Consider the following 24,671-nt stretch of genomic DNA (forward strand, 5'->3'; position numbering starts at 1 on the left):
CCCTGATGCTCCTTAACCTTTCTACCTCCTCCCGTAGCTCTGCTGCCATGCAGAGCAAATCATCGACCTGGTCGCACCTCACACAGCTGCCCGCACGGCTGCCATGCGTGAACAGCGAGAGGCCCAGGCACTCCCTGCAGCCTGAGACCTGGGAGGCTGCATGTTTTTGTGGGAGCTCTGTCTGGGTAGCCACATCCACTCTGGCGAGCACAGAGGGCATCGCTTTCTGACGAGTGAAGACCATAGCTGAGTTTCTTCTGGAAGGATGGGGACTACCGAATGAACTCACTTCTCACAGTACCTCTTGAGCTAGTAGATGCCTTCACCTTCCCTACACGCCCTGCCTACGCAAACTGACGCGCCACGCCCTGTTTGCCCGTCCTGGTCGCTCGCGCTCCCTGGGAGATGCTCTTGTACGGGAAGGGAATTGCCGCCGTCACTCCTGTCCCCGCCCACGCTAAGTCAGAGCCGGGCCCTCGTCAGGAGCTCCCTCCTTCCTGCTCAGGGGTCGGGGCGTGGCTGCGGTAGCCCTCTCTCTCCGTGCCCCCCCTTTTTTTTTCTTTTTCCTCCCTTCCCTGCGCGGTTTTGCCGCGGTTTAGCCGATCCAGCAGCGGGCCCCCGACACGGTCCTCTGTCTCAGAGCTGCTCGCCTCGGAGGCTTCGCTGAAATTTAAAAGTATTGCACAAAGCTTCTTATCCTTCTGCTGCTCTTTAGGGTTGGCAGTGTCTCAGTTAGTTTGGCTTACTTTATAGCAATATGCTTTTCTGTGTCCATTCAGCTTTTAGGCTGGCCTGAGATGATTTGGGGGTGGTCAGCTCAGGGTTTTGGGAGTGCAACAGTGACTTAGAGCTCCTTTTCCCCAAAAGATGTAACTGAGGATCTTGACTGGAGTTTTCAAGCTCATGCAATGCAGGTTAGCTATCATCTTCTCACAAAAAGGACTACAAAGATGGGAATGTTTGAGAAGCTGCTAAAATAAAAGGTATGGTAGTGGAATGACTGCTCCTTTCACTTCCCTGCCATTGTTGGACCACTGTCTCTAAAGTTGTGATGCGATTTTGCCCTTCAGCTGCTACAAGAAAGAGGAAAAGGGACATTTTTACATATCTTTTATGTGGACTATGGCATGGGTTAAGCCACTTTGGGGTTTTTTGGTGGGTTTTTTTTGGGGATTCCTTTTTCTTTTTTGTTTTAACAGATTTAGTAGATTAAAATACAAGTTAATCTATAACATCTTACTTTATATAGCTGTGTCCTAGGCACATCCAGGAGTTTCTGCTTACAACTGAAAGAAGCTTGCAACTTTTACAAGTATTTGCCCTTTGCTGCCAAGTGGGACAGTAGAAGAGCGAGCTGAATATTTTTCTGCCTTGCATGTGGGCACAATAGTATTTGTTTTCTTCCTGAATGTCACTTTTCAGCAGGGTATGATGCAAAGAGTTCAGTTCCTCTCTTAGGTTCTGCCTGTAAGTTTGATGATCAGTGATAGTAAATGTAGATACGCAGGTCTGATCCGCATGCATGAAGAGACATGAACATGAATGATCCTGGTTTTGTCATGTCAGTTCTTTGAGTAGGGAGCTGCACTTTTACATTGTCAGTGTTCTCACGGATATAATGGCATAGGTTTAGTAGGGGCCTGCAACAAGAAGCACCAATACTTTGCAGCAAACATGCCGGGAGAGTTCACTACCATGCATACAGAAATCCTGTAGAAGCTATGAGATTGCACTGAGTTAATGATTCTGTGAGATGAAGAGTTAACAGCGTACCGGTGAGTGTGGACTCTGGCATGAGACAATAGAGAGGACATAGCTGAAATATTCAGCAAGCTTGTTTTTAATTGAAATATAAACAAAGCTGCTTTCATGGGAAGTGCATTTCAGATATACTTGTTTCTAGCCTGGGAAGAGTTGTACAGAGTTTGCATTCTTTCTGCAGATTACATGCCTGGCTGCCACTGGCTTTTCACTCTTAGTTTAGTATTTTACATCTGTGAAAATTGGGTATGAAAAGAAATGCTGCATCTGTGAGTGTGACAGTGGTCCTTCCCTCATGCAGCATTCGGTGCTCTAAAGGTAATAGTAACAGTACAAGGCCTGAAACAGGGAAGAATTGGGTCTTGGTCCATTTCCTCAAGCAGGTGCTGTTATTGGCGGAAGGAGAGGACTTTGTGTATAAATGCTTTGGATTAACTCTTATGCACATAGCTGAGATCATATTAGAGTGGGAGGAGATTTTAAGCTATTTCAGAAGGAGTGCCACTTCTGCCCCCAGGTTCTTGGTAACTGGAGTCCAGTGACTCCCCTATATAGTCTGATATCAGGGGAGCAGACATAGAGGCACGAAAACAAGCAAGCATATGGAGTTAAGCTTGTAATCATAATTCCTATGCCTGCAGGGAGTGCATTAACCTCTCCCACAGTAGCAGAGTCATCTCAACCTGCAGTATAATTGGGAAGCATCTGCAGGTTCACGTGCAGAGATGAGACATCTGTTGCACTTATGATATTTCGTCTTACAGATGCTGCTCTCGGTAGATTCATCTGCTTTTAGCCTAGTGAAAGTTGTGTTTCTGGGGACGCTGTAGTAGTCTTCAGACATACAACATTAGTTTGACCAACCCACCTTCAACTAATTGGCTTTTTCTCAGATAATAGTTAAGACAAAGTAATATTACTTTATTATACGCTGACATCATTGCTCAAGGCTTAACATCAATCTTTATAATACTTGGGTAGACAGTCAATCTTTGTAATACTTGTGTAAACAAGCACCACTGATTTAAGTAGGAATATGGCCCAAATCATGGGTTTATACAGCCAGCTTTTTCTGACTGTGTTTGCACCAGTGTGAGAATTAGTGTAATATATCTGATCTATTAGATAGATACAGATTCAGATTTCTCTAGCTCTTCCACATCACACACATTTCTGCAGTATTTCCTTAAAGTTCACTTTTATGGCTGACGAGGCTATAATTAAAGTAATGGGTACAGTTAAAATACAGTGTTGCAGTTTTCTAATGTTTCCCTCATCTAATTAAATGTTTGCTCTGTAGAGTATGTGTGCTATGTGAGGAATTCAAATAGTTTTCAGTCATGGCACTGATTTGCAGATTTTCTTATCTCAGGCATTTCTTTTAAGTACCTTGCACCCTCCTCATTCAACTAACAGCAGAGCCAGGTTCTGCCGTGAATTGAAGGGAAAAGAAGATTTATTTAGACTTGTTTCAGTGGCGCTCACAGAAATATTGAGAACCTTCCTCCTTTTTACATGAGAAAGATTCCCTTATGGAAAAGATACATTAACATGATCTTAACTTTATGTAGGACTGGAATTGTTCTGTAACTTTCTTGTGTAATTTTTCTCCCTCAGTCTTTTGAAGTATATCTACTCAGGAGACAGTAATTAGAGATTGTTTCATCTGTGACTGTCTTACTGAGTTCCAGTCCTGCAAGTGTTGAGGTCAATGGAACTATTCAGGTGCATGAAGCTATTCAGATGCACAGGTATTTGCAGTATCTTAGTGCATGGCCTTTTCTGTGGTAGAAAATAGTGCCATTGAACCTGGGCTTATGTGAATAGGTGTTGGATTGCTATAGACTATACCAGAATAATTAAAGTAATCCTCATTAGAGCTTGACTGGTTATTCAAATGTACCTGTAAAGAAGGGGATTAAGCTGTTCCTTTATAAAGCTCTTCAGTAATAGCATCCACAGTATTCCTTATCCAAATGCATCCATTTTAACTATATCCCATAGTATTTATGTCCAGTATAATTAAGTTGAACATAGTTCAGACTTGAATCAATTTAGAAACCAATTACTCCAATGCTTTTTGCAAGCTATTAGGAAAGAAAAGTTTACAGTTGCTTTACTTTTTTGTCTGTGTGGTGTGAACAAAGTCACACCTGAAATCTGTATCTATAATGGTAACTAAACCCTGTGCTGCTCTGTGCTGCTCAACTGCCTTTCAACCCCAGTTCTGTCCTTTTCTCCTCATGTGAGCAGAAGAGTGAGAGAAGACTGGCTCCCTCATCTTCATTCCCTCCCATCAGGTTTTTATACACAGTGATAATACACCCCTGAGCCTTCTCTTCTCCAGGCTGAACAGCACCAGCTCTTTCAGCCCCTGCTGCTATGAAAGATGCTCCAGTCCCAGTGATGCTCCAGGCATCTTTGTGGCCTTGCACTGGACTTGCTCAAGCAAGTCCATGTCTCTCTTGTACTGGGGAGCCCAGAAATGGGCACAGAGCTCCAGATGTGGCCTCACTAGTGCTAAGCAGAGGGGAAAGATCACCTCCCTTGACCTGCTGGCAGCACTCTTTCTGATGCAGCCCAGGATACTGTTGACTGCCTTTGCCATGAGGTTGCATTGCTGGCTCATGGTCAGCTTGCTGTCCACCAGGACCCCCAGGTCCTTCTCTGCAGAGCTGTCTTCCAGCCAGTTGGTCCCCAGCATGTACTGATGCCTGAGATTATTCTTTCCTGGGTGCAGGAGTTTGCATTTCCCCTTGTTGAACTTCTTCTGAGATTTCCTCTTGGCCCATTTCTCCCACTTTTAAATGGCAGCACAGCCATCTGGTTTATCAGTCACTCCTCACAGTTTTCTGTTGTCACAAACTTGCTGATGAAACTTTATCCCATCATCCAGGTTGTTAATGAAGGTGTTGAACAGTATTGGCCCCAGTGTCAACTCCTGGGGTATAATGCTAGTGACTTGCCTCCTAGTGGACTTGGTGCAGCTGATCACAAGCCTCTGGGCCCAGCCATTCAGCCAGTTTTCAGTCCACCTCACTGTCCACTTATGTAACCCATGCTTTGTCAGCTTGTTAATGAGGATGTTATAGGAGACCATGATAAAAGCCCTACTGAAGTCAAGATAAGCCACATCTACTGCTCTTCCTTTAGCCACTAAGCTAGTCACTTCACTGAAGAAGGCTATCAGGGTGGATAAGCATGATTTCCCCTTTGTAAATCCATGCTGACAACCCTCAGTCATCTTCTTTTCCTTCATGTGTTTGGAAATGGTTTCCAAGGTTAGTTGCTCCATCACCTTCCCATAGGCTGAGGTTAGGCTAGCCAAGCCTGCAGTTCCCCGGATCATCCTTCATGTCCTTCTTGAAGATAGGAGTGACGCTTGCTTCCTTCCAGTCTTCAGGAATCTCTCCCAGTTGCTGTGACCTTTTAGAGATTATAGAGAGTGGCCTTGCAGTAATATCAGCCTCCCTCACCTCTTGTGGGTGCAACCTGTCAGGCCCCAATGGACTTGCATATGTCCAGTTTGTTTAAGTGCTTCTTTGCTTAGTCCTCCTCCACCAAGGGTAAGTCTTCCTTGATCCAGATTTTTCCTGTGGTCTCAGCAGATTGAGATTCCCAAAGGCCTGTCTTACTGGTAAAGACTGAGGTGAAAAAGGTTTTGAGTACGTCAGTGTTTTCTGTGTCGTTTTCCACCACGTCCCCTGCCCCATTCAGCAGTGGTCTGAATGGGCCGCCTGAATTAATACTCCAGTTTTCTATCACTTTGGTGTTTAAGTGCACACTGACAGTGTGTATAGTCACATCAGACACTTGACTAGACATATCTGATTAACACTGTGGACTGTGGAATGCAAAACAACTTGGAACAGATGGGTCTGTTCTCATCTTTAGGGCTAGAGAATGTACCCTAGAGAACTGATCAGTTTGAGTGGTGCAATTCTGTAATCTTTATTCCCTCTGCCATTTGTCCTGCTGGATGTTTTCAGCAATCAATGTAATGTTGTGAAATAAAATGTTACTGCTCAAACAAATAAAAACTCTTCTTTATAGTTCTATTAAGAGAAAAACAGATTGTTTTATAAATACTTCTTTTAGTACAAGGTCCATAAAAATCTGAGTTGTTTTTTAACTTGCCTTTTACTTTGTTTCCTTTGCTGCAGAATCTCGAAGTTACACAGAAGCCGTTAACCACTCTATGGTGATGTCTGACAGCACTGTGGGCACTAACCCTGCTTTGCTGAGGGCCAACATGCAGACGGATCCTTCCTTTCAGCACTGTTTTGGATCTTCATGTACTGTTCCAAGTAACGGTCGTATCCCAGGGGGAGAAAGGTAGGAAAAGATTCTCCTACCTTATTGTTTAGTTCTCATAACTATAGTTTCCAGCCAAGATGTTATGCTTGCATCTTCATTGCAGATCGTTTGTCCAAGGACTTCGAGTTTGGTTGTGACATTTAATGATGATGTTGTCCACCAGCTGGAATTTACCACGTACACAGATGTTATTTATATGTCAGAGACATATAAATTAGCTTTGAAGATAAATAGGAATACAAAACTAAATAGGGCCTTATAGCTCAGTTACTTTATTATGTGCTAGCACAAGCTCATACATGTTTTCCTGTGTGCTTAACCAGCTTCTCTAATGCTTTACTGAAAAGCATTTAATGAAATTTCACTTGGAATAAGTTGTATATGAGACGGAGCACTCTTCTCACTGTATTACGGGCGTTTCTAGTCAGTAAAATGTCAGAGGATTTGTTTTTGGTAGTGAATAGCTGACTCCCTTTCAAGTACTCAGCAGGCTGAGAGATTTTATTATTTCATATTTATGTTGTGGTAAACATGTAGGGCTCTGGACCAGAGCTTGAATAGTATAAACTTAGAAAATAGTCCTTGTCCCAAGGAGCTTACAGCATAAGATGAAACACAGCAAACAAACAAGGAGTCCCAGGTTACTGTTAGAAGGTTCAGAAGACCATGACAATGAATGGTCAGTCATTATCTGTGCCCTATATTTACTTAATAGATGAGGTGTTACATTACAGCTGATTAGGTTTCCTTCTCTATCACTCTGCAACAACATTCCTTTGTGGCTAATTATCCTATTCTTGTTCTTGGATAATTGGCTCCTTTTTCACAGTAAGTATTTGGAATGCTGTTGGTTGGTGTGTCAGACTCTCAGTGAAGACTTCAAGTATGTTGATACCTATTTATCTTTTATTTATCTTCCCATCTAATTTATTTCATTTTCAGTCAGTACTTGGACTGTGAAAGAATGTTTTCATTTTGTGATTATGAATGTGAATCATAAGACTGAACAAAGTACGTTAGTATTTTCTAAGGAGGAGGCAATGTAACATTTCATTATTAGTGGATATGAATTAAAACCTTATGAGGCAATGCAGTCATTACCAAGTTTACATTCCTCCTTCAAACTTTATCTAGAAAATTTTGTTCCCTTCTTTCTAAATATTTTTTCTGTCATTTTTCATTTAATCTAGCAGATAGCTACAGCTGTGGTTTTGGTTTTTTTTTTCTTGCAGTGATGTCTTCTTCCATTTGCTTCCCTGCCATTTCTTTATGGCCATTCTACTTTGATCTGTTCAAATCTACTGGTATCACTTTCCACAGTTTTAATTTCTTTTTTTATATATCTTTCTTATATATCTTTTTTATATATCTTCTTTATATATCTTTTTTATATATCCTTTCTTTTTTTATATATCTTATGTCAGCTCTTTTCCCTTTGCATCTCACAATGAGTTTGTTCTCTCTACATTTGATATTGCTGGTAATGTTTTCCACCTACAGTCTTAAGGGTATTTCACTTTTAGAAGCAAGGAGACAATTTAAACTCTTATCAGATGGTTTAATCAGAAAGTTAGTTTTCTTGTTTAGAAGGATATTAGTTACTCTTTGCTTGGGCAGGTGGAATTGCTACCCAGTAGAAAAATCTAACATTTACTGTTGAACTACTTAATTCTATCAACCAAAATGATTCCATCATCGAATAAATTAACCACTGGACCTGCCTCCCTTCCTTTTTTAATATAAATTATATTAAAAGGGACCTGGTCTAAAAGTTGGATCTTGTGAACTATGTTCTTATCATAGTTACTCATTTATTGTGTGATGGTGCACAACTACCTCCGTAGCCCATTTCTTTTATTTTTTCTTTCCTTCTTCTTTTTTTTCTTTTTTTTTTTTTTAAATGAGCATAAGAGACTCTGCATGTAAGAACTGCTGTGGCAGTGTCAGTTTTCTTCCATAAACCTCTGCCTTTGATGGCAGCCTTGGCTTAAGACATTCTTGCCTCCTACTGCTCTTTTCCAGGTAGCAGCTCACCATGTAGAGATCTTCAGGACCACTGTGTGTGAAGCAATGCTGTGAACAACCTCACTGAATTGATTCATATTAAAAGTAACCCTCTCAAACAGGGGGAAGGAGGAGTATTTTCAACTGTGATTAATTTGATGGCCTGGTTTATAGTGCAAACTCAGAAACTGTCCCATCAGCATGGCTAGGTGGAGGGTGAGATGAGGCAGAAAGTAATGACCTACACTGAAGAAATGAGTGATTCAGGGTGGGGCTGGAATCCCTTGATCCAGCTGCATCACCAGGTCTAGCATGTTGTCAAAGAGCACCCTCAGGTATTGTCCTGGGTGAGGTGATTCAGTGCTTTCAATGATTGCTGCAGTGTGGGTTGTACAGGGATGTTTAAAGGGAATGATTTGGCTGTTGTTTTATTTTTGTGTTCAATTTTTGGCTTTTTGTGACAGCTCTTCTGCAACAGAATGTCCTTGGCTTGAAAGCAGCCCTAAAGCTTCCCCGTCGCTCCAGATTTCAATGGGAAACAGCAGGCCGCCAGGAGGTTACCTTGTGCCCTCTGAATTTTCAAACGCCATGCAAGATGTGTCTCTCTTGTCTCATTTCCAAACTCCAGGACTGCAAGTCGTCACCCTGAGCAGCCTGGAGAATTCACCAGCAGAGCCACAGCAAGAACCTGCTGTCAGCAGCAGTGCCCGGGCCTACCTGAGCTACAGTGGGGGCAACAGGGGCAGTGGCTCCCCCCGAGATGAGAAACAAGCTACTTTCATAGCCAGTACTAGCATCTCTCCTAAAACCATGAGCTCATCAGTGGCAAGTGCCGAGGACAATGGCTTTTTGACACAAAACTTTCTTACAGTGGCCTCTGGACACAATAGCCAGAACAGTGCGGTTCAGCAGCACCATGGAGGGAACCTACATGCTCAACCACCTCTTCCAGAGAAAAAGAGGTCCTCTGAAGGAGACCGTTCCTTTGCCTCCGTGTCACCTTCTTCAAGTGGCTTCTCTAGCCCCCACAGTGGAAGCACAATCAGCATCCCCTTCCCAAATGTCCTCCCAGATTTCTCAAAAATGTTAAGCACTTCCCCAGTGCCAGGTAGGTTCTGCATCAGAGAAATGCCAAATACATTAGATTTTATATGAGTTTATAAAAAGCATTTAGGGGATTTTAAAAGTGGGAAGGGGGGAAAAAAAAGCAATGCAAATGGCACAGAGGACTTGAATGTTTGCAGTAAGTGGTGCCAGTTCACTGGCTTTGGATGTATTATTCAGAGAACAAGGCTGCAGAATTCTTTCTGTGCTTCCTGAGATGTCAGCCAAGGGCAGCCTACCTTTTGAACTGCCAGACCACAAGCGAGCGGTGTGGAGCCCATTTTTTTTTAATAAGGGCTGGCTTCTCTCTGCGCCTTTCTAGACTTGTGTCAAGGATAGTTAAACATGTAGATGTGTATTCACTGGACTCCATTGAGAAGCTTTGTATTTAATGCAGCTTTATAAATGTAAGAGTTTTTAATATTTTATGGGTTTTGCAAAATGAAATTTCAAGAATGCTTTCAGAATCTTAGTATATGGTATTATATTTGCTGGTTCTAAAACAGTTCAGTTTCTCTCAATTGTCCTTCTAATCATGACTTTTTTGAATAATTAAGGTGATTGTAGAAAGATAAGATTGTAGATAAGAAAAGTAAAAAATGCTTTTGTATTTAAAAAATTTCTTGACATTTTTTTCCCTTTTATTTCACAGAAAACACAACGGATAAACACGTGACTGTAAAATTTGTCCAGGACACATCCAAGTTCTGGTATAAGCCAGATATTTCAAGAGAACAAGGTATATCAACTGATATATATTCTGGCATGTCCATTCACAGAAAGGCTAGTTGGTGAATTCTTAAATTTTTTTGATGCATACCTGATGTCTAGGAGAAATACAAGAAGAAACATAAAACCTAGAAGGGCCACAGACAACCTCACTTAATTTATTTTGTCCAAAGGCTGAATTTGAGAGTGGAGGGCAGTCAAGTAGTCGTTAAAAAATATTCAGTTAATCAGACAAATTATTAGCCTAACTGAACTAACTACAAACTAATTTAAATCTGTGTGTGGTAGCTGCTGCAAATGTACTTTACTGAAAAGCTTCAGGTTTTGGAATGGCAGATACACATGACGCAATACCAAACAACTGTCTGCTCTCAGAAACCTTTTGAGTACAAGTGTGCTGCTCTGGCATGATCTCAGCCATGTGTGTTTCCCTGCACAGGTAATAGGTTGAGAGACGCTAAATATCAGAGAATAATTCATTAGCTAGAAGTCATCATAAAAGCATCCTTGTCTACCAGTCGTTCTGTAGCCTGAATTTCATTGTCAGCTGCAAGTGACATACATTATTTCTTACAGGTCACAAAATAACACTCCCATGGAACAACATCTTTATGTTGTACAATACAGATATAGTACATCTATATGTAGATGTATTATTCAATGAGATGGATAAAACTTTTATTATATATGTGAAAATGTATACATGTGAACTTATACCTTGTCCCTGCAACAATGCATAAATAAAGCATGCTGGGTGCTTTGCAAATGCAATTGGTCTGACGGTCCTTGTGTCCATATTGTAATATTCAGCTGTACTGAATTGTATTTAATGAATTACGGCAGGATTTTAAACGGGGCTTCTTAAAATGTGGTTGTCAAAAAGGAAAAATGACAAATTAGTTCTGCATTGGGAAGGAAGTTCACACTAAACCAAAATAGCCTTCAGCTATTGGCAAACGATGAATTGCTGTGTCTGTCTAGTTCATAGTTTCTCAAATAGTGAGGGTGCCTCTTATAGTGTAGTGGTAAATATGAGCCCAGGGGAATAAAGATCATAGAAAACAGATCATTAATTCATCTTTGGCTGATGTTTTATTGGTCCTTTCAGTCCAGTCCCCTTCCCCTTATCTACTTCCCATCCATAATGAGAACTGAGTCTTTAAACGTGCAAAAAAAATTTCCTGACTTGATGCAAGTCCAGAGAGGGGAGTAGGTCATAACGAAAGTTTAAACCTAGCTGCTTGAACAAATGAAAAGAAAATCTTCCCAACCTTTTAGTATGCCTCTTTTCACCCTACCAAGTAAAATTCCTTTAAAAAAGTGTGTTAAGATACTGTTGCTGAGGAGGGGGACACTTGTTCTTTTTTCCTGTGCTTAATGGACTGCTCCTGTGACAAAAGATTACTGTCCCCCTGCGGATTTAGAAATGTTATGCAGTACTGCTGAATTGCAGGGTTTTATTTATTCACCCTCCTCCTCTCAACACATGACAGGTTATTGTGAAAGTAGTTGTTTTCTTCACCATTTGACAGATGAATAGCACAGAATATATACGCATTTACTTTACTCACTTAAACAGGAGAGACAATTATGTCTGCATTTTCCCAATTTTCTGTTACTACTTTTTTTTCATGGAAAAAAAATGTGTTTATGATGTAATCATTGCTCAGGCCTTGCAAAATATGGCTTCATGTCCCATATGCATAATTTCCATGATCTGTGTATACAGACAGTTAAAGACTCCAGGGTCAAATTTGGGCTTTTTCCAGGGTTTTTTTGAATGCTTACTGATAGTTAGAAATTCTGGAAACAAACACAAGTATTTCCAAAAAGTTCAAGGAAAAAAAAACCCGAAGTACTATGGTTTTATTAAGATCAATCAGTAGATGAACCTTTCATCTTTTTTCAAAGCGAGTTTAAGATTTTGGGCTACTAGATTTCAAAGTCTGCAGCAGACTCATGCAAAGCAAGAGCAGTTTCCCTGCACATGGTTCCTCCTGGAGAGGACTTCATATCACACTTCCAGCAGAGATCACAGAATATAGATGTAAAACATTTCAATGCTTGGACAGTCAAAAAGCAAATATTCACTTACATCCCTTCCCTTGCTTTAAAACTAGTAAGGGAGTGAGACTGCTTTGCAGGGACAGAAACTTGGTGGTGGATGAAAATTGATGTACTCCGCCTGTTGATGCATAGGAAAAGAAAAACTACTGACTAGTCAGCCTGGGAATTAGAGCGAGCTGTGCTCTCTGTCACGCTTCTAACAAGTTGGCAAAATGTAAGGAGGAATCAGCTTGCTCTTTCACTGATTGTTGGAATCCTGGTGGGACCTGCATGTCCTGCTCAGTTTAAAAATCAGTAGGGATCTGTACTTCAGGCTTCTCATGAAATAAGTATCTGAGAGATTTGCACAAGATGTTTCCACTCTGATCCCCCAAATATGCTTGATTGTATTCTGTTCTACAGCAATGGAGACAGAGAAAAGGATCTTGCTTCCTTTAGTCTCCTATTAATTATAGATTTGTACTTCTGTACTTTTCGGGTGTGTGCATTGTTCTGGAACTGTTTTTCTCTCTCTTTCCTGGAATCCCTTGCAGCCATTGCTGTTCTTAAGGACAAGGAACCTGGGTCATTCATTGTTCGAGACAGTCATTCTTTCCGGGGAGCCTATGGGCTAGCAATGAAAGTTGCTACACCACCTCCTTCTGTGCTGCAGTTAAACAAGAAAGGTACTGTACTATCTATTATTTAACAAGCCATACGTAGTAGGAATTCCTTATTACTGGGTAATAATCTGGAGGAATCTCCCCTCTTCTAGTAAGTGCAACTTGAATTACAGGCTCCATTCGGTACTTTGTTAAATGAGACTGGGTAACATGTCTGTTGTACTTCACAGTTTCTCCATGGCTTGTAAATGTAAGTTCATTGTGGCTCTGCATGTATTGTACCTTATCAACCTAATAGAAAATCGGTGTCATCTCAGTAGTGGGTCCTCCCTAGCAATCAGCAGTCTGCATTTGATCCACATACCACCATGTAAAGCTTTTGCTTGGCTGGAAGGTTGAATATTTTTGACCCCAAGGTTTTGTTTTGAGACAGTTCTACATTAGATACACATCTGAGGAGATTCCCTAAGGAAAGATGGTAGTTGTTTAAAAGAAGTGATGAAATACACCTGCTCTCCCAGCTCCAGTGACTCCACGTATAACTTTGCCTGATAGTTGTGAAAGGTAAAATGAGAACAACATAAGGAAAGTATTAATCAATGTATGGAAACTCAGCAGCCAGTATCTGTAGTGTTCTTGGCTCCATTTGTGCTACTGCAAGGGTAGTGGGGTGGTTTTCATTGCTGCTGTTTTCCTTTTACAAAGCTTATTATGTTTCATTAGTACACGCTGCCTGGTGAGGTAAGGAACTGAGATCACAGGAAAGCAGTGATTCTTAGTGTTGTGGCTATGGAAGTGTGGTTTTGTCTGTTGGTTGGTTGGTTGGCTATTGGTTGGGGGGGGGGTTTGTTTTTTTTTGTTTGGTTGGTTTTTTTAGATTTCATGCTTACTCTCAGGCAAGGTTAGCAGTCCACCTCTATTATAATAACACTTTCAAATTCTGTATACTTAATCTGGTATCTTGAGACAATTTCTAATAAAAATTTGCCGTGTAATCCTTCCTTTTATTGCCAAGAAACATCAGCAGAACCACTGCAATGTCTTATTTAATGAAGACAATAGGGGTGCACTGGGGTGGTGATAGCAACAACAAGGAGGCAAACAGAGAGTAGGTATTTTTAAGGTATTTTTAGTGATCCTTTTTTATCATCAGATCAGTGAAGTCCAGGAAGACATGAAAGTTCAAACTACTAGCCTTTAAGAGCCAGTTTATGTTAGTTGTACCACAGGTGAGTGGTAGTAAGAGGAAAATTTTAGTTGAGACTGTAGCATTCTTCCACTTCTCGCTCTGTGATATTTAGCTTTTTTGGTTCCCACTGTTTCATCCCAGAAGGCACAAATTTGTTCAGTCTTCTGCAGGGTTTCTTGTTCCAGGCTTCCCCTTCCCACATACTGTTGTAGTCATTTATTTTGAATATTGTGAGAGCATAACGGCAAACAGTAAGCTGTTTGAAAAGGTGATCTATGCAGTATTTGCTTGCATAGAAGTTTCTGCTGTCCAGATTAATGTGTTCATCTGTATTAGCCTGAAAGTCAACCCTTGATGTCATGTGTTTCCTGGACTGTGGCTGATAGATCAGAGTCAAAGGGAGCATTTGTGTTTGTGGCTCTTTTGTTAAAGTTTGAATGGTTGGGTAGGTTCGTCCCGTTGCTATGAAATAACCCTTTAATTACGTGGAGAGAGATTCAGTTTGTAGTCAGGTGTGAAATACTGTGAACCAGTCTTTCAAGAAATAATGAAGTTGTCTTAATTATATGTGTGCATATGTATGTATATGTTCAAAAGAATGCTAAATCTCAAGGAATTTTTATATGCCTCTTGGACTTTGAATCTCCTCATTACATCCAACTTAATAATTTTGATTTGTCCTAGATTCCTGAGAGATAAAAACAGCCTTTAAAAATCTAGTGAAACGTGAGTGTTTCATGTAATTGTTTGTTTTCAGGAGCAAAGACTTAGCATAAAAGTGCAAACATTTTAAAACTTAAAAATTCACTGAGAGACTTGGCATTGTTACCTTTGTGTAGCTAAATCTTCTGTTGTTTTAATCTGGAAAAGTTATGCGAGCAGAACTCTCACTAGAAATCTGAGTATTTTATCATACTTTTACTCCCTTGTCACATTGGATACAAGTTCTTCTAATGAGCAAGTGCATCAGAATTTCTAACCATTCATTTTCCAGATTTCTGTTCCTGTCTGTAGCTGGGACCACGCTTGGAAATTTTGGACCCCAGTGTATTTTTGGATGTCAATCGCTTATGATTATAAAACCTTTTCCTCTGGTTGTCTAAAGCGATCTATTTGCTTGTTTGTTTTTTGCAAAATGGCCTTTTTACTACAGCTTGTAACCTTGCAGCAGAGCAGGTCTAGTGTATTCTTTGCATGCTGTATATAAAACATTTGGTGGTAATGTGGAAAACTGCTTCATAAAGACCTGCTAATTTGTGAGACTGTTGTCAGTTCGTTGCTTCTCTTCATGAGCTTTCTTTTTCTTTTTCAACGCAGTTGGAGATTTGTCAAATGAACTTGTAAGGCATTTTCTAATTGAATGCACTCACAAGGGGGTGCGCTTGAAAGGATGCCCAAATGAACCATATTTTGGTAAGTACTGTGCATCGCAGGGACACAGAAAGTGGAAACAGTTTGCATTTGTCAGAGCTGTTTTATAGACTTGGATGGAGTGCAAATGAGAGAATACTTTGCTCAAGTCCTGATGATTTCTGTAGGAACCCATTCTAAGGTTATAGGAGCCTTGTACACATTTACCTTAAGTATATGTGCAGGGCACTCTAGCACAGATGCACATGACCAAGCTTCAAGCGGTCAAGCTTGTCTACCACTACCAATGCTGCTGCAGACAGCTGAACTAGATGACTGTTATGGGCCTTATTGATTCAGGACCTTTGCCTTATTTTGTCCTGTGTTATATTTATACTGTATACTAGCTGGCTAAAATGACACCGGAGTGGGACATTCACAAAGTACATTATGCTGCATCAGCCTACGTAATGTAATATGATGAAAGCGCATTACTTGTTGTGGCAAACAGCCGAACACATACCTAGCTGCTCACTCATTTGCCCTCCTCATTGGGGTGGGAGGGGAAGATAGGATGAGAAAGCTCATGGGTCGAGATAAAGACAGAGAGGTTGCTAACCAGTTACTACCGTGGGCAAATGAGACTCAACTTGGAGAAAATTAATTTAATTTTTTGCCAATTAAAATCAATATTCAGGTAGTGAGAAAGAAAGACAAACATTAAAATAACACTTTTCCTTCCCCTTTTCCCAAACTCAACTTCACTGCTTCCCCCCAGACTCCTCACCCCCACCGCAGGCAGTGCAGGAGGGGCTGGAGGGCATATGGTCATTGCAGAACAGTTCCTCTCTGCTGCTCCGTCCCTCTCCCACTTTTCCCCTGCTGAGGTGTGGGCTTTCCCCATGGGCTGCCATCCTTCAGGAAAAAAATCTGCTCTGGCATGTGCTCTCTGTGGGCCACAGTTCCTTCAGGAAATATCCATCTGCTCCAGTGTGAGGCCCTGCACAGGCTGCAGGGTGGGGGATGTCATCTTGGATGCCTGGAGCACCTCCTTCTCCTCTTCCTCCTCTGATCATGGTGTTCCCTCTGCTGTGTCTCACGCTTTTTGTTCCCTTCTTGTCTCTGTGTGGCCTTTTCTGCCCTTTCTTAGATACGCTTTCCCAGAGGCATCCCACCTGTGGCTCAGCGGTGCCCCACAGTGGGTCTGCTGGAGCCGGCTGTGTCTGGCATGGGGCAGCCCCTGGCCTCTTCCCTGCAGCCTTCCCACCCCCTACCTACCAACCTTGTCTCATACACCCAATACACCTGTGAAAGGGTCACCTACTGTAAAATGAACAAGTGTAAAATGACAAATCCTATTTGAAGTAAAGATGGATTGATTTTTGTCAGTGCTTGGCACAAGACTTATTTCAAATCAGAATTTTTAGCCCAGTCCTACCTTGATCTTGAAGTACCTGTTTATGGCACATATGTAGTCCTACTAATCATTTAGTTTGAGCATCTCCTAATCTTTCAGTGTATACAGCCTCAAAACTGCTTCACAAAGTAGGTGGGCAAGCACTATCACACACTTGTATGGATAAGACCATGAAGGACTAATAGTATCAATTGGTCTTTGCATTTCTGTAAGACCCTTGCAGAATGGGGTCATCTTTCCATTTCAGAGAAATTTTTGATGGGCTGTGAAAATGAGGTTGGTTTTGGTGGAACTGTGATTTTTCTCAAGTGCATGATTATAATGTTCAATGTTTGTTAGTAAATGGGATTGAAGGATGGCTTTTTGTACAAACAGACTGATGAATATTACGCCTTCCTCTCACTCCTTAGAATATAGTCTCATGTACTAATGTCAAGGATGAATAATGTTTAATTATCTTAAGTAAGCCAAGTCCAAATGACAAAAGTGACTTTGAAGAGAAAAGAAGAATAATTTAATAGAGAATGCTATGTACATCACTGCTGTATTGAATGGAGGAGGTTTTCTCTAGGCCGTCTTTTATACTTTTAGAAGCACAAAACAGAGGTGCGTGTAGACAAAGCACTAGACAGTGCAGACTAGGTGGCTAAGAGGCAGAACTCCTCACTCTTTCTCTGCCACATCACATAGCATTGACCCCTTGTGCTCTTACCATCTTCGTAAGAATTCAAGTAGCACAATTTAAGAGCATTGAAAGGAATTTACTGACTTCCTTATGTTACTGGTTTTGTCATTTTTGTGCTTTCTCCATTTGAAGCAAAGCCATTTAGGTTAGGATTTAAGCAGTGTGTTTAAGGAGGGAGAGGGAGTGTATGATTGTGATTAATGAGTTCAAGTACATCCAACTGGGACAGTGCTGGGAGACATGAGTACACTAAAGTTGACCGAAGAAGATCTTGGCTTAGGTGCCAAGAGAATTATTTTTAAAGGGCAGGGGCAGGAGGCCCCTTGGTCTATAAAATACTTGAGAGCCAACATAACTGTTAAGCATTCTTGTTATCCACAAAGTTAACTGTGCATGTCTTGTTACTCTTCTGACCACAGGGAGTTTGACAGCTCTGGTGTATCAACATTCCATCACTCCACTGGCATTGCCCTGCAAGCTCCTCATCCCAGACAGAGGTATGCTTGTTAAAGTACAGAAGAGAGATACCCAGCCAAGCTCTGCTTCAAAGTGCCAGTGTCTGAAGGCAGGTGAACATGTCACAAGTCAAGATCTAAGCAAGAATGCACAGGGAAGGAAGCTGTGTTTTAAAAGTGGTTCTTCAGTACTGCTGATGGCTCTTATCTAAGCTGTAGTTGTGAGCAGAATAGTACTGTGATATTCCAGTCATAAACATATATGCATCATGGAAATCCACACAGTAATCTAGCATGTAGGAAGACAAACGTACTTCTTGTTAGATGTAACCACTCATTCAGGTCTGGGTGGCAAAAGGGCTTTAGGGAAGGCAAGTAGGTAAAGAACAGAAGGTGCCCTGAGCGTGACACTAGCAGGAAGGAAGTAGCAACTTACACAGGTCCCAATATTGTTTAAGTATATGATCAAAAAGCCCATGTTGCATCATGGGACTGTAATTCTAATTTTGGTTATGGTGATTTCATAAACCACTTTGAGACAACAGCAAAATGTAGCTATGTTTGCCCCATAATTCAGTTGTCTGTTACTCTCCCACATGAAGTTAACACCAGATATATTATTGAAATGTTAAACATTCTTGTGGTTTTCTACTGAACTCTTTAAACTTTTGTTACAGGTCATATGTCAGTGTTCAAACATAGCATTTGAATTATGCAAATACATTAATGAAACCATTTTAGCACAAAAACACGCTATGGTAGATGTGACCAGAGATCTCTTTATATGGCAAACCAGTGTGGTAGGTTCTCCTTATCCTCGTCACCTAAAATGGAAAGCTCCTTCTGTTCTGGCAGAGGTGCAGGACTGAAACATTTGCCTTGTCCTGAATAAATATACCACAGTGAAATTTTATTTTGGATTTATTTTTGAATCCCATATGATCACGCATTTTAGGATGATCTTCTGTTGTTAATGATTCTGGACACAGTGTGTGGAGTATTTAAAGCACATGGATAACTCTAAACATGTGAATAGTGTCACACACCATATTACTGCTCTCTTCCTCATTTGAATGTATTCAAAGACAGCATGCATCATGTTAAATACAGCACTAAGTGAGATCTTTTTACATGCATTTATATAACTGAAATAACATACTGATGGACAGTTACCTCACTAATTTTAGCAGAAGATTTGGAGGCAAACATTCCACTGCTGTCTTAATAGTTCAGATGTTTGTTTTCTACATAAGTATGAAGAAAGAAGGATTATGTTGTCATCTTCTGAATGAAAATAAGGTTAATTGATTTCATCATAGAAACACACAAGTCTTTGTGCCTAAATTAGTGTAAATTATACAAATTAAATGAGATAATTAAAATCGCACTATTTAAAGAATTTAGAGGTTGTAATGAGGAAATATAGCTATTCATATTGTTTTAATGTGACATAATGTGTGTCCCTGCAGCATATGCTATGTAATTACATCTTTTACTGTCAGGAAATAAAGGTTGAGCATCCGTCCTGCAGTGCTGGAGGGAAAAAAAATGATGCAGCACAAAAACCACATGAAGGTTATAGTTGCAGATACAAGATTGTTTCATGTTTCTGGCCAAGAGTTGTCCAGTAGATGAGATCACAATTACAAAAGCTAAACTCATACTTGACCATGTGCGTTGATTTGTCAATTCAAGTCCAAACAAGACATGGACAGTGTTTTCTGTTTGCAGATCCCTTGGAAGAGATAGCAGAAACTTCTCCACAAACTGCTGCAAACTCAGCAGCGGAGCTTCTCAAACAGGGTGCAGGTTTGTTAAACTTTTTCCTTGCATTTGACTGTCACCAAATTTTGTATCTTACAGGCTGGGAGAAGCTGAGGCTTAGACTGGACTGGAGGATGTTTAAAGAGAGCAGTTACATTTAGAGTGCTGTGTAGAATTGTAAAGGGCACTGTGAGGATATGTACCAAGTTCTTTCTGTTTTCTGCAGCCAGCTCTTAAGTTCTTCAACTCTGTGTTTGCTATCCAATCGTGCCTCCCATGAGAATATGAGGTACACGTAGGGTTGGTTCAAGCCCAGCAATTTTTAAGCGGTGACATTGCTTTCATAACTGATGAACTTAGAGAAGATATTTTCAACCTGTTCTTGCAGAGGTTCATGAGCTGTGTCTGAGGTCTCCAAAAGGCAACTAAGGAAAGTGTTCAGTAGTGGTAAATTCTCAGCATAGAGGTCAACAATACCACTGGAAAATGCTTACTGTCCCATCAATCTGAAGGAAAAAACAAACAAACAAACAAACCCAAACCAAAACCCAAACATTGCCCTGTTCTTTGCTTGATGCTGCATGTTGTTAGGAAATGTCCAGTGTCTTCTCCATTGGATGCTGTTTTATGGATTCTCGTGCAGACTGCAGCACCCATTCTGGCAAGTTAAGTTGTCCTACTGTGAGCTTATGGATGTGTCAGAAGAACCCTGACAAGATTACCTCCAAATGATGTGATGCTATATGCATTGGTACCATCTGTATCACTCTCAAATAGAGGTATTTGCAGCAGCTGTGTAGAGGTGTGCTCTGCTTCTCATCTGCTTTGTTTGTGTGCAGCTGACCCGGAGACAGCTAGTGAAATAGCCTGTCTGAAAAAGTATGGTGGCGTCCTAACCCACCGTTATTGGACATGGTGCTGAGTACTTCATAATCTTAAGGCTGTCCTTAGTAGAAATGCAGCCACTGTGTTATTCCCCTGTACAGTGGGCATGCCCAGGGGATCCAGTCCAAACCCTCCTGTGGTCCCTGGTTTTCAGGCTGCTATGAATTCTCCCCAGGATCTCTCTGTCCACCTGATTAGTCCCATTAGAGCAGGAGAATACACCACATTTGCCACTCTCCTTTGAGTTTAGCGTGGCACTGGAGCCACAAGCAAAAGTGTTGTGGTCAAGCATGCCTTTATAAGAATGCTGTCTCATTGCCCTCACCCATTTTAGGGCACTTCTGAAGGTGGCAGTTGCCAAGCTGAGCAGCTCTGGAGAGAGAGAGTGTTGCTCCTTGCTTGTGCAGCAGTCTGCTTTGACTTAAAAATTTGAAGTACCACTTTGAGTGCTGTAATCAAGCAGGAATGTGTGGCTGAGGCAATGGCAAGCCTTTGCAAGGCTGTGCCAGGAGTGAAAACGTGTTGGCCTTTCTGTCTGCCAGTGCTGGTGGTGTGTGTTGCAGCCAACAGGACAAAAACTGAGGAGAATGAATTTTTGTAGAACTTTCCCTCTTTAAAACCCAGCAGAAGGGTCATATGTTGTCTTTTGAGAAATGTTGGTTTCTCCTTGCTCAGGCAATGCTTTTCAAAGAAAAAAAGTAATTCTTACTTCAGTTGGGGCAGTAGTCAGATAACTCCTTATGGGGGCTGTCACATCATGGATCATTTGGGGAACTTGGTACATTTGGTTTTTCCCTGTTTTGTTGTTGTTTTTGTTTTTAAACAAGGGTTTGGAACCTGAATAGATAAATTAGCTAAAAGAGATTCTTGGAGGGTTTTTGCCTTGATACGTCATTTACCACTGATTTTCCATATTCAGAGGTCCCTCTCCAGTCATAGAGATATTCAGGCTGTGGAGTTCAACACTGAAGTGCAGACCTGAAACATGTAAATTGTTTCTTTACCAACTATCTGAGCTTGTGTGAGCACCTGCAGTTTAGTCAAAGCAGATGCACTTTTTCCCTGCCCTACTTTACCCCACCCTTTTCCCAATCCACAAGCAAAAAAATGAAGATGTGTGTTCCTATAATGATCATTTTTTATAGCTGTCTGAAAAACCTAATGAGCATTTCCAGTCATTTTCTAAATGCAGAAGCTGACCAGAAATCCTTTGCTTCCTAGAGAGTGACAACTGAAGACTAGAAACTATACAGATAAGTGGCTTTTCCCTAGAACAGACCTTACTTTATTAACCTTCCTGTTCAGCAGCAAAATTCTCTGCCCCAGAATACATCCCAGTTCTTCGTATCTGTTTCCACTAATACAGTCAAGGGACTAAGCATTCTGAACAAAGCACATTCCCAGTCTAAAAGCAGCAGGGGTTACTCAAAATGGCCACGTTGTGTAGCTGTTGGTGGTAGCACAGACGTGACTACAAATGCCACCTGTGGAAGACGAGAGCAACAACATTGCAGGGCAGCTGCATTGCACGAAAGACACAGATGCCTGCCTTTTGTTCTAGCCTTGAGTATGGTTTCTGTGGGATTGCTGTCATTCGATGCCCCATCAGACCATGCATGATGTTCTTAAATGAGAAATCTTTCAGCCTTTCTCATAACCTTTCCTTTCCTGTAATCTCCTTTATAAGCCAACATTTTTGTACTTTCCAACACTTTTGAAAAAGGTTCCATTTATTTGTGCTACAGAAGTAAAGGAATCTACTGTATTTGGTGACTGCTCTTGAACTATCACATTGACGTCAATCTAGACAAAATGCTTGGTGATTTCATTTAGAAACAAAACCTGAACACAGTCTGTTGACACCAGTGCAACATGTGGCAGAAGAGGAAGGGAAACCTTTCATCTGGGTCTCAGAAGTGGTGATGAGTGTGACTGTGAAACAAGGCAAGCTTCCTGTGGTGGGAAAGGCTTACAGGATAATGAAGAGCTTTAGATCTGTACCAAACATACACAGTAATGATGTGAGAAGATGAGAGCTTATGGTTTGGAATGTCATTTACAATTCTGGATAGACATGACAGAAAGCTGTTCAGCGAAGAAGGCCTCATTGAACTTGCCATTCATCATCTTAAGTCCCTCTCTGCCTGAATTGTATAGTAATTGATTCAGACAAAGGTTACTGAAACTATCACACCAGTATGCAAATATGTTTGGGAAATTTTACACTTACAAATCAAATAAATCAAACCTCTGGATCCCTTCTTTCACTGACAGACTCCAGAGCTTGAAGTTATTGGGCTGATTATCATGCTGGAATCAAACTTGCACTTATGCCGTCTTTAACTGTACAATTGCTTCGTTGCTTTGAAAGTGCCAATGTCTAGCTGTGTATTTTATGTAGATAGTCATAGGAGAAAGCTTTAATCAGATTAAAGGATAGCCATATGAAAAGAGAAGCTATTAGATTTAATTTAATCTTTGCTTTCATAGTAAGGTTGGCAAGCCAAGCTAAACTGCTAAACAAATGAAATATTAGAATGGTAATTTGCATATGTCAGCTGCCAGAGTTGTAAATTCTGTGCTGGATACCTACACAAATGTTTTTACGAAAACACAAAGTCTGTTCGTACCAGTGTTTAGTTACGGATGTGTTTAATCATTCTTGCTTGTGCTGTAGAGTAAGACTAAGGCGGCTTTTCGGTTTCAAAAATGTTCTTAATCTGCTTGTAAATTTGACTATACCACAGTCCCAAAGTATTTAAGCATGTGAATAATTCTATTAATACTATATAGTAATAATAATAATACTGTATAATGTTATATGGCACTGTTACCATGTAGTACTATGTTGTATTATACAGTCCTGTAGTACTACTATATAATGCTATATAATATTACTACTTCTTTTCCTAGTGCTCACTGCAGGTTTGATATGAGACCAAGTAAAATAATTAACTGTTCAGTAGCCTTAGAAACCAATGAGCTTCTATTTATCTCTAGGAGAGGAATAGGGCTTTTAAAAATAAGTGCATGCTGAGGTAAAGAATAGACCTAAAAATACATAAGTCAGTAATTTTTCTCAATGTGGAAGTTGTTTTGTTTGCCCTAAAATCACTAAACATGCAAAACACTATGAAATTAATGACAAGTGAGCTTTGCAGCAACCCTCAATTCTTTATGGGGTGAAAATGTTCTTGTCTTGCCAAACAAGTGAATTCCTTTGAATATAGTTTAAATATCATTTGAAAGTGCAAAATGTGTGCACGTATGCTGCAGAAATGTGTATTTTCTTACTGGCTGCTGTAATTGAACTTAAAAGCAAAATATCCCCATTCTTTCCCCTCAGGAATGTCTTTGCTGTAGTAGTACTTATGAGTGGCCTCTCTCTGCTGCTGTCTTGTATTTATTTAAATTTCAGGATCTGTGGGTGATAAATACAGTCATTGGCTTAAATATAAAGTTATTAAAAACAAAGGGACAGCAAAAGGCCTTTGACCTCCAAAATTATAGTCTTAAACTGTGAAGCAACAGTGGGACAAGGTGAGGCACACGTAGAAGGTTTGGTAGTTTGCTGCCGGTCTTCCCTGTTTGCTTTACAACGGTGGAAAATTTATATTTTGTTTGGTTTTGTTCAGAAGATAGTTGTTTGCTTGCTGTTGGGTAATGACCTCTCAAAGTCTTTCCCCTCTTTCATTACAGCGTGTAACGTTTGGTACCTGAATTCAGTGGAGATGGAGTCCCTCACAGGCTACCAGGCAGTACAGAAAGCCTTGAGCCTGACGCTGATGCAAGATCCTTCTCCTGTCTCAACCGTTGTCCATTTCAAGGTGTCTGCGCAGGGAATCACATTGACAGATAATCAAAGAAAGTAAGCAAAAGAGGGGTGGGAAGAGAATATCCAGCCTTGTCCCCAACAAGTGTTGGCTGCTGTTGATTTGATTTTCCTAATTATGTTCTGCAGTCTGTCTGAGAGGATAACAGGATTATCTAAAGAATGACGGTGACAGTGTCAGCTGTCTGCAGTACTGGAGAATGAATGTTTTAAGCTATGAACATTACTTCCACGTGGCAGCTTTTACCTCTGGAAGGTCACTTTGCCATGGCATTTTTTTCATCATCGTTATTTCTTATAAAAAGGGAAAGTAATGGCTTTGCCAGCATTTGATATTCAACCTATTCAGTGAAATAGTTTATCTTCACGGTATCTTTCACCAGTATCATTGAACAGAGTTGGCCTAAGCAGACACTGTGTATCTCCAATATTTGAAATAGTGCTTTGGATAGCCTGTAAAATACTATGATAAAAAGTTAATTTATATGTACTTTGTACTGAATGCTATTA

The 24,671-nt window shown here is 40.7% G+C and overlaps 1 protein-coding gene across 14 annotated transcripts in view; it reads left to right on the forward strand.

Annotated features, from left to right (window-relative positions):
• Positions 1 to 24,671, forward strand: part of TNS3 (tensin 3) — a 249,233-nt gene that overhangs the window by 220,321 nt on the left and 4,241 nt on the right. For all 14 annotated transcript variants that reach the window (XM_072853455.1, XM_072853458.1, XM_072853450.1 and 11 more), the window contains 8 exons: positions 5,925 to 6,096; positions 8,547 to 9,190; positions 9,839 to 9,925; positions 12,516 to 12,647; positions 15,091 to 15,186; positions 17,645 to 17,722; positions 19,412 to 19,489; positions 24,029 to 24,197. In XM_072853455.1, coding sequence (XP_072709556.1) covers positions 5,925 to 6,096; positions 8,547 to 9,190; positions 9,839 to 9,925; positions 12,516 to 12,647; positions 15,091 to 15,186; positions 17,645 to 17,722; positions 19,412 to 19,489; positions 24,029 to 24,197 — 1,456 coding nt within the window. The remainder of the gene's footprint in view (positions 1 to 5,924; positions 6,097 to 8,546; positions 9,191 to 9,838; positions 9,926 to 12,515; positions 12,648 to 15,090; positions 15,187 to 17,644; positions 17,723 to 19,411; positions 19,490 to 24,028; positions 24,198 to 24,671) is intronic.

Source organism: Ciconia boyciana, chromosome 2 (assembly GCF_034638445.1).
Source record: "Ciconia boyciana chromosome 2, ASM3463844v1, whole genome shotgun sequence".
In the NCBI taxonomy this organism is placed as follows: domain Eukaryota; kingdom Metazoa; phylum Chordata; class Aves; order Ciconiiformes; family Ciconiidae; genus Ciconia; species Ciconia boyciana.